General features: G+C 36.1%; 2 protein-coding genes across 2 annotated transcripts; one reads left to right on the top strand and one right to left on the bottom strand.

Annotated features, from left to right (window-relative positions):
• The first annotated feature begins 33 nt into the window (after positions 1–33).
• On the top strand, positions 34–8013 carry LOC126873181 (T-box transcription factor T). The gene is made up of 6 exons (XM_050633799.1): positions 34–3645; positions 5464–5559; positions 5802–6045; positions 6178–6331; positions 6450–6647; positions 6742–8013. The coding sequence occupies exons 1-6, from the start codon at positions 3338–3340 to the stop codon at positions 7563–7565; spliced, it is 1824 nt and encodes a 607-aa protein (XP_050489756.1). The 5' UTR covers positions 34–3337; the 3' UTR covers positions 7566–8013.
• A 148-nt stretch (positions 8014–8161) lies between these two features.
• On the bottom strand, positions 8162–10883 carry LOC126873185 (E3 ubiquitin-protein ligase parkin). The gene is made up of 8 exons (XM_050633805.1): positions 10354–10883; positions 10043–10244; positions 9548–9908; positions 9275–9476; positions 9051–9206; positions 8845–8967; positions 8687–8771; positions 8162–8610 (listed from the first exon to the last, which is right to left on the bottom strand). Exons 1-8 carry the CDS (start codon positions 10609–10611, stop codon positions 8501–8503), a joined length of 1497 nt encoding a protein of 498 aa, XP_050489762.1. The 5' UTR covers positions 10612–10883; the 3' UTR covers positions 8162–8500.
• Between the last annotated feature and the right edge of the window lie 153 nt (positions 10884–11036).

Consider the following 11036-nt stretch of genomic DNA (forward strand, 5'->3'; position numbering starts at 1 on the left):
GGATGAATTTGTAATAGTCGGTGTATTAAAATTCGTATAAGTAGAAGAGATAGTGTGCGTCAGTTGTAATCGTCGCTCGCTCAATACTCTTATGCCGATCGCAGAAAGGATAACAATTCGCCTGTCCCAGGGAGCACGTTCATACATTTATATCGATGGACGTTACCACAAAAAATTAAAAGTTACAGTTCCTATGACTAGACTTTGTAAAACAATCGTTAGGATTCAAAGGCACTGTAATATGGATCTCTCCCAGATTCGAATTTACCGTTGACTTTTTCTACGCTCATGTGCCGCTACACTAGGATTAAGATTAATTCCACTATGTATTTTAGAATGAATTCATCCTCGAATTTCATTCGTCAAACGAAAGAAAAGGAAAAGCGTTGTTTGAAGCTGTCGGTGGCCGGTAAAAGGAATTGATCGCTTCCGTTTGCGTGTAAGGATTCGGTAGAATGCAATTTGTAAATAAAGGAACAAAGACCCATCCGTGGATGGTTTATCACGGTGATCGTAATCGTGGATGTTTGTTGTAGATGAGCCAGGAGAAGGCGGCATTCTTCAAAAGCGATGGACGAACATCGTGGACCTCCCAATCCGTCAGGTGAGCTACCTAACCGGCAGGTAGTGACGGACAGGATATCCATATCGTAAACGAGTCGTACAGACGTTGAACATCTTGTAAAATTTTCGAGATAAAGCGTCTCTTTTTTTTTTATTGCCACCATTGATGCATCTGAAACCCGGAATTGCAACTGTGAGATGTAGTATCGGTAACTTTTCTGTTGTTTAATTAGACATAAGGCGTAATAAAGCTATAAAACGATTATAAATAGGAATTAGTAACGCAGAAATGCGTCATACTGGACGTTTTAGCAAATACTTAATTATTTACAAATTTTTTAGTCTTTCCAGATATTACGTTTGAAAATAATTCTTGGGATCCTGGACTGAAAATGGAAGATTTCTTCTCTAATTTTTGGTATGATTATTTTACCCATAGTAATTGGTCTTGTGCGTTCTAATTTTAAGGAATATCGAAATTATTCGCCGCTTCTTTAGCGCGTGTAAATATCAATTTTACAAACCGAAGAAAGATTTCTTCTTTAATTTTTGGTATAAGAATCATCTTCATTTCTGACCAAGGATCCACTGGAATTATTCATAAATTTTCTTATTTATGCACTCAAATTGTTCAATTATTATTCAAGTTTCTCAGTAGTTGAAATAATTTATCATTCTAGGTAGGAAAATGGAATATTTCTTTGAACTTTGGTACAGAAATCATCTATCTTACGTGTTCCAATAATCCAAAGATCTTCGATAATTTTAGAAATATTAAAAATGTTCAAAATGGCAAAACTGCAAATGGAATATCCGTTCCTCGCCTCTGTTTGAAAGTCGGCGTCACATGGCATCGATTTTGCTAATAACCGAAGTGCACAGGCAACCGTTGAACAAATTAAGGATCGACGATGGCTAGATGGTGTTCGTTTAACAGAGATAACTTCTCCGTTACGTATTTGGTGGCTTCGCTGCGCCGATATCGCGACTTTTCCCTCCACAAAATTACTAGGACAAATATCAGTCAGGGCTGAATGGTTACTTTACCAGCCAAAACCGCGCACGATAGCAAACAAGAAACGGTCCTGCTCAAATATCTACTCGCGATACATAGGCCAGTCGGACGTAACTTGCTGTTGATTTTTGTCATTTGACTCGAAATGGTCAGTCAGACTGTCTGTCCGTCGAAATGGTTAACTGTTTCGCCTTGCAGCTACGTTCCTCTGACATTTTCCAGAAACGAATAATTCTCAACAAAAACAGCTGCGCTTATTAGTAGATAAGCCCCATTTAAAAAGACAAGAAAATATTTAAAACTAATATTTCTTTTGTAAAATGGAAATGAACAAGCTGACATGTACTACACTGATGATTCAACGAATGGTAACTACATTTTGTTTAACAACCTTCCAATTATTCTAAAACATAATTACCATTATGTAGCTTATCTTATTTCTTCTTTTCTTCAAACAAATTGTCGATGATGTTGTTCAGATAAGTGTCGCCGAACGTCACAATCTCGAGTAACACATTGATATTGTAACACGTTGGAAACCCGGTAGACAAATACCACGATGTTCTTCAAATCCGATTATCATCTTCGGACTCCTGGTCGATGATTTTTGATTGATCTATTTAATCGGCGCTTATTTTTCCGGCTGCACTTGGATCATAGAATTTCAAGAAAATATCGGCAGACACCTCGTGAAACCCGTGAACCATCGCACGATGAACGAGCAAACAAATCTTACGATGAAGAAAGAGAGACCGATGCGTGGATCGCAAGCTCCAGGTGATCGGAACGCGCGTACCAGCGAAGACGACTGTCGACGACTGTCGCGTGGGCGGACTGGCAAGCCTCGTGCTTTCGAGAGGATCGACCAACCGTTGTGGAATCGTAAAATGGTCCCGTGCATGGATTGGCTGAGGAAACGTAGGAAAGGCGGCAACCAATGTCCTCTATCTTCGAAAAGAATCTAACCGCCAGTGAAATCGCTCTGACGAAGCATGGATCCTGGTGGCCAATCGACGATTTCGCCTTGGAGGTATCGAGGGTCCGCCATGCTGCCCCGGAGCTTTCCTAATTTAGAGTTTAATTAGCACCCAAGGAACAGGAGAACCGTGCACAGGCATCGATTGGACGGTTACCATCGTGGCAACAGAGAGGAAAAAGACGTGGAACAGAGACGATGATATGTCAGCAGTCAGTGTTCGGCTCGTCTTCGCCGACTAGTGTGAAATATCGCGCCCAAGTGTTACGAGCACGGCCACGCGGCCGCGGGACCGAATAGTCTCGTCGAGAAATAGATTTTCCATCCTTGTTCACAACCTTCTTTCGACGCTTTGTCTCTTCTTCCGCCCTCGACTTCTATTCTTCTTCTTCTTTCATCCTTGACGATCGTTAATTCGGAAAATCGAACTGGATTATATAGTTTCAAGGAAAGAACAGTTTCGCTTGTATTCTATTACCACTAATCTTCCGTTTTCGTCTTTCATCTTGTGTCTTCGTCAAATCTGGCAATAGTGACTTGATTGATTTAGAAAGTAGTGCTTGATAATAATAAACGTTTAAGCATATATACATACATACATATATATATATATGTATCGGATCGAAGAATAACTGACATTGTACGTTTTGTCTTTTGAAAACTGAATTGTGAAGTAAAAAAGGAAAAAGCTCGAGAGAAGTGTTTTTGGTGAACCTCTCCCGAGTCGCAGCTCGGGTCACAGAGGTCGAGGAACGAGCTCTGGGCGTCAAAGAAACGGGAAGATGCAGCCAGCACCGGCTACACCTGGTTCTCCAACACGGTCATCCTGTTGTGAACGAGATCGCGAGAGGGAAGTGCACGAAGATCGTGGAAGGGAACGGAACAGCGCTGGAAGACAAAGTCGGACGACCGCCGAGGAGGACCACGAAGAGAGAAGCAACGAGAGGACGGTGATTTCGGGACAGAACCTTGGTACCATGACTGTCAGCGGAAATCAGGGATTGCCTCTTTCTTTGTCTCTCGAGGACAGAGATTTGTGGACCAAGTTCCAGTGTTTGACCAATGAAATGATTGTTACGAAAAATGGAAGGTGAGTGGATGGTCTGTGAAACTTCTAGGAATCCTATTAAGATATTCATGTATAAAATTAGTAGAAGTAAACTTAGTAAACTTAGCGAAGGAAGTAGTGATTTCACTGCGAACGTTTCTCTTCTCTTGCAACGGAGATTATTGTTTGATGCCGTGGTTTTTTCAAATTCTGTTTTGTAATGAAATTATGGCAACTGTCAACTGGAAAAAAACATTGATGCATTAAGTATAAACGATTTGCTGATGAGTCACTTGCACGTTTAAAATAGCATATCATAGGTTTCGCATTTGAGGAGCTCGAAGGATCCGCTGGCTGAAAGATCCGAAGCAAAGATGGCTCTCCGTCGTGCGTAAAAATGTATTAATTAGAGTGTCGGTGCGAACAAGCTGGAAGGTAAAAATAATAGTTCATATACACCGGGGTAAAAGGAGAGAAAAAAAAATGCCGCTTGTGGAATGGAAAAAAGGATCATTGCAAGATGCTACGAAGATGTAGATGATTCACGCGAATGAATATTCTATGTTTGCTTCGAGAACAGGATAACAGTCTTCCCTTTCAATTCAACAAACTGCTCTTAGTCTCTTTCGCGAATGCAAATTGATAAGGAAAACTTGATCGATAACAAATATTTTTTCCCGATTCTTTACACATCTTCGTTTTTTTCTTTTTCGTCGATTCTAAGATTCGATTAAGATCAATTGGAAGACTGAGAGTCATAATGGTGTAAATCAGTTCATTATCATTTTTTACGAAATAATATCCCGCGTTGGTTGTTGTAAAAAGTTAGTTAGATCTTTTCAAGTCATGAAAACGTATCGCGACTGAGAATAAAGCGAAGTAGAACTTGATCGATTCTGAAACTGGACTTTGAAGAGTTGAAATACGTGACTAGATCGAAATTCTTAAAATGTTGATCTCGATTTGATTTTCACCTTTGCCACCAATTCTAAGAATTAATAAATCTGGATAACTAGAATATTTAGTTTTCTGAGACGCCGTAAAATCGAAGTTAGAACTAGGAGATTATACAAATATTATCGATAATCAAATATATGTGTCATATAATTAAACCGCAAAATATTATGCAAATTCATATCTTTACGAACAAATTAAAAAAAAAAACAATACCTAAATAGAAATTTATTTCATCTTGGAAGCGTTATAACGAGTAATTTACTATGAATACCTTGTAGATTTTTACATATTATATCCATTTGGTATTTAAACTTTAAACACTTTTGCATTTAAATATTTCCCATAAATGCATAAGAATCCACGGTTTAATCACGATATGCAACATTTTTCCTACCAAAAAAGAAGAAAAAAATATTCGAATCGCACAAGTGAAAAATGAGGTGAGCACAAATTTGAGTAGAGGAAGTAGCTTCGATGCTTTTTCGGTCGGTAGATCAAAAGATATTCGCCACGACGTGTCCTGGCCGGCTACTTTTATGATTCGTATATTATTAAAAACGATTACAGTTTGTCGACCGCGTTTTTCGTGCGCGGGCATCAGTGTTCCCAGGTACACCAGCAGAAATGGGAGAATGTTTTACGTAGGATTGTGGCCATCGTAAAATTTTATTGCCGGCGGCTCGATTCTTCTGCTGTCCGCCGCCTTCAGTGTTACTTTCATTAGTGTTTATAAAATTCCTGCTTTTCTTTTAGATGTCTTCTTCCGTTATCGCTTTACAAAACGTCTTATGGTAGCTAGTACCATTAAGAATTAAATTTAGTTAAAGATAAAGGGAACACGCAGCTAATAAAAATCCTTCATGGAACTATGATCTTTATCTGCGTCTTCGATTTTACTTTCAGACGCATGTTTCCTGTAGTCAAAGTGGTTGCAAGGGGGTTGGAACCGAAAGCTATGTACACTCTTCTTCTCGAATTCGTTCAAGTGGATCCACACAGGTAACAAAGTGCAGAATCGAACTCTGTTGTGTCCTTTTCCTTTGGATCATTTTAGACTCAATCATGCTTTTGTGTCGTTAATAAATTTCTCAAGTTTGAGGAAAGAATCGTTGTTAATATGCATAATTTCTAGTTTCAAGCGTACGCTGAAATATTTCTTAAAATATTAAAAATCTTATTACTTGTTTCTCGCCTCTTGAATTGCCTGTATTGTTTAAAAATGTTCAAAATTCTATTGATAGATGGAAATACGTTAACGGAGAATGGGTCCCAGGCGGAAAAGCGGAAGTCGCCCCACCAAATCCGATTTACATCCATCCTGAGAGTCCAAATTTTGGATCTCATTGGATGAAAGAAGCGGTATCGTTCGCTAAAGTGAAGCTGACAAACAAATCCAATGGAAACGGTCAAATTATGCTAAACTCCCTACACAAATATGAACCTCGAGTTCATCTAGTTCGTGTAGACGCGGTGGAGGAAAGAACGGTACTAATATTCCATACATTTCTTCAGTTTGTAATATATTATAATACTAATTATAAAAATGATATGTAAAGAAAATTTGGAATTATGATGGACTGTCATTTGGAGATATTTTAATATGGAAATGATATTTAGGTGTTGACTTACCGTTATCCTGAGACGCAATTCATAGCGGTGACAGCTTACCAGAACGAAGAAGTCACAAATTTGAAAATTAAATACAATCCTTTCGCGAAAGCGTTCCTCGATGCTAAAGAAAGACCTGCCGATCCGCAAACCTATCCGCAATGTAAGTTAGTTGATTATGAATTATTAATATTATCTAAAATTTTAATTAAATACATGATAATTGATAAAGTATTATAATTGATGAAATATTTAAGAGAGTATCGAATTATGAATTACAGACACCGGCGCTTGGTTTTTGCCACAACCTACTATGGGATACGAATATAACACAGCCACGGCCATTGCGGCCGCACAAAATCAAGCGTCAGTGACGGTCAATAACCATCTCCCTAATTCTTGTACCGTTTCTACAGCTGCCCATAGGAATACCTGCAGATCGGCGCCTTACGCTCTTAGACATAAATACATTCAAGATGGTGAGTTCTTAACTCAGTTATTAATTTTATATTTTTTTTATTTTTAGAAGAAGTATGTAATACTCATATTATTGGAAATTAATAATCATTACAGAACAACGCACAGATCCATACGGCTCAGTACAACTGTTGCATTCCACAGCGTATGTAGCAGCACCAGGTTGGTCACCACGCAGTCCAGAATCCCTGCAGAACCTAAATCCAGCTTGCCTACCGCCCACGCAGGAATGGCCCACGTCTCCTTCACCGTCACCAACCTCATCCTCTCACGCGGTATTCAGTAGAGGCGTTGTTGGAACTGCGTCTCCAACCACCGCTACAGGATGTACTCTATATGTACCATCAAACTTATCTTCTGTCCCTCAAGAGCATAGTCATTGCACCGATACTTCAGCTTGGATTCATCCTACAACTTTGTCAGAGCAACAACAGCAGCAACAACAATCTTACTTGAACTTAAACTTACATTTACATCACCAGATGTCATCTTATACATCAGTTCCTCACACAGGGTTACATCATTCTCTACACCCAAATGGAACAGATGCTGTTCCTTCTGTCGACGAGTATGTTCACGAATATCATGCCTCTCCAGTTCAATCTACAACGCCTGATCGTCACTCACAGCATCACCATTCTCAAATGTTACACATGCAACCAATTCAACAAACTGGAACAGTATCACCTGTTAGTGTCGAATATGATACTCCTTCTAAGGAACATCATATATCTGTTAGTTATTCTGAACAAAACACGGATACGTTGAATGATGTACAGGCAGATGAAAACAGGAGATATTTGACAACGGTGATCGATAGACATCACCGGCAAGATTCGGATATTGCGAATAACGAACATCAAGCTGCAGCGTGGACTCCACTGACACCACCGCCTGCACCACAAACTACAGCAATTTGATTTCTGTATGTGATACAAATAATTTTATTTAAGATATGGAGTTGCTACTTGATAATTTCTATACTTGTTTTAATAGTTAGGTGACTAAGTATGAACAAGTCGTATTAAATTACAGTATCCTGTTGTATGCAATACGAATGAGATATATATGATTGAAATTATTAATAGGTATATAGAAATTAGATACAAAGAGAAACATCGAAATAAATATTGCGAACACACAAATAAAAATATCGGAATAACGAGACTAATTAATCTGATAGATTGTTAAATTAGTTACTTACTTACATACTTTGTAATTATCTAATCAAATTTAATGTCAATTTCTGAAAAATGAATCCGTCCTAAAATCGTGTCTTGATGTTTTTAGATAATATGTATTAAAGATAACATAATCGTTATAATAAAATACAGTAAACGTATATATACCATTTTACATACCTTCCTCGGTATTAAAAAGAGTATTCTGAAGTTGTGAGATGATTTGTTCATGTTGTGATATATGATAATCTATTCATAAACAAATGCTCATGTATATACATTTCTTAAATAGAATGAAGAGAAGGCACTTTTACATTTTGTTCGTAACAACTCGCTAAAATTTATATACAAATTTATAATTGTTATATATACATACAATGATTAATTAGACTCATACACAGCGAAGTTTTTACAGAGCAAACAAGATTTTAATAAATTCATAATTTATATAATTACAAAATAGTACAATGATAAAAGGACCAAAATGTTATTTCTCACTTCAAAAGATACCAATAATCCTATAAAATTTGTTTCCACATACTACCTTGAATTGACTAGTATAATTGACTAGTATAATTCACGATAGTAATAATGATTGTATTTCTAATTCTTCTACTTTATTTATATTTATACGAAATAATATTCTATATCTTTATGATATAAATAATTATAAATTATCCAAACCAATGATTGCCCATGCAATCTCTTGTCCATTCTGTTTGACATACCCAGCACCAATGGTAATTACATCCAGCTCTAGTACAAACCATGTGCATGCATCCTCCTAGAAAATAATATGTGAGTATTAAATAGAAAATTTATTAAACATCTTAATTTCTTTTTTCAACATTTTAAGGTACCATCTCTTTCAGTTGGTGTTCTACACTTTGGACAAGGTTTTGTTAAAATTCTAATAGTTTTATTGCTGGCTTCATCCCATTTTGCCTAAACGAAAAATCATAAATATGACATTTTTGATTAACGAATAAATATAATATAAGAAGAATATTTTGCATACATCGTTAGCTCTCCGTGGATCAACTGAATACCCAGATCTATGTATTGTATTCAAAGACTCAGATGGTTGTAATTCACATTCTCCTAAATGGTAGCCTTGTAAACATCGTCTACAAAAAACGTACTAAACATAAAAGTATATTATTAATATTTTGATTTATTTAAAATTTTGGTACTTTATAAAATATTTTATCTATACATAATTACCCCACAACCACCAATACATTGAATCTTTCTACATTCTTCACTATTATCATCTGGTGATTCTGGTATAATGCCCATGCCACAATCTGGTCTTGGACATAAAACTCCACCAGCACGTAAAACATATTCTTCTGTACTAAATCTCTGATACTGTTCGTACTATATCATATATAAATAATTAATATTTAAAGACTTTTTGAAACTTGTATATTTATTATATAAGGTACCTGCTCAGAGGTAAGAAGATGAAAATGATGTACTTCTGGAATGAAAGAATTTTGACATCCTGTTGGGCATGGAAGCGTATAGTATCCTTTAATGTCATCAAATTGAAATTGACGTTCTCTTAGACGAATTGAACAATAGTCTTTGAAACAATCAAGGCAAGTTACATGGCCAGCTTCACATGGGAAGACCAAGACCATATCCCTATAAATAACCTATGTTTGAAAATGTTATTAATTATTTTTTGCTGATATCAAGGTCAACAAATTATTCACCTAACATCTGTACAGGCAAGGCAAGGTATTCTTCTTAAATTTGGTTTTATAAGATACAGAGGAACAGCCTCGTCTCCTTCTCCTAAACTAGCATGTTTCCCACATTTGAAATAAAAACGTGCATATAAAACTTGGGATTCAGTGTCACTGGATACAAATGTGGGTGCTGGACAAAAATCATTTTCACAATGAACTGTTATTCTTTTTGATTGTAATACATCTGGCCAACACTGAGGATCTCTATCTACCGTAACTGCTCCGCTATTACAGGTTGCACATCTGACTCTTAATTTACCAACTGTGACAGCTTTGCATGGTGTTGAACAATATACAAAAAAATGTGCTGGATTTTCATGTTTCTCTATAAAAATATATAAAAATAAATAATATATTATTTATATAAAATCATAATTACTCATCTTATGCTAGTCATATTTATTTAGTATTTGCTTTAACCACTTGTGTTTACCCTTTAAAAGACTACGATTATTCTACCTTCCATGGTTAAATTTTCTTGTGGATCTGACTCATCTAATGGTAAATCGGTAAGAGTTTCATTCATTGGCTTTCCTCCGCTATCATTTAATTCAGATATTTCTAAAGACTCATCAATGGTGTTAGTACCTTTATTTTTATTTAACCTCTGTGATGAAGTTCGAATTGCATGTAATATACTTTGTTGACCCAAATCGCATTCCTATGACAAAAGCTTTGATTAAGGGGTGAGGTTATCATACTTGTAACTGCACTGTACTTTAAAAATACGTATTGGGAATATGTTATCTTTGAAAATATATGAGGCTTACTTCTATTATCGTTGAATTATGCAGCTCTTTCCCTGCAAATATTATTTTTATGTCCTCAGGTGATATTCCCATTTGAAATGCCACTACCTCTTTTACGTTCTTTATATCCCATTTTGGGTCCAAATCAACGGGGAATGTATTTCCAGTATTGGTTTTCACGTATATACTCAATGAATTTGTTAATTTTCGTTTACTAAACCAAATTAGTTGCAACATCTTAAGAAACACACTCCGTATGAAGCCAAAGAAGAAACTCATACCGTCAATGCGAACTTCTTTTATTTTGATGTTCTTTAAAGAAGAAAAAGGATGGAGTGCGTCAGCGAAAACATACTATGAAATCTAAATCAAGTATTTTCACGAGATGATCAAAATGTTGTAATTTATAGCATAATTTAGACGTGGACCGAAATGAAATGACAATAAAATGAATCCTGCGACATCTTCAACGATATGGATAACTAAGAAATTCTATGAAATTCAATCGTCAAGATTTATAAGAAATTTTCAAGTGCGTCATACATATGTTTGTGATTTAACCTCTTTCGCAGCATCTATTATCTGCTACTACCTTATGCATTTGTATGTATATATATATATATATGTATTTTATAACCAATTTAATACAATTTTAAAGAATATATTTCTCTCATTGTAAAAAATAGAAAAATCGAATTAGTTTA

This window comes from Bombus huntii, chromosome 14 (genome assembly GCF_024542735.1).
Source record: "Bombus huntii isolate Logan2020A chromosome 14, iyBomHunt1.1, whole genome shotgun sequence".
Taxonomy (NCBI): Eukaryota; Metazoa; Arthropoda; class Insecta; order Hymenoptera; family Apidae; genus Bombus; species Bombus huntii.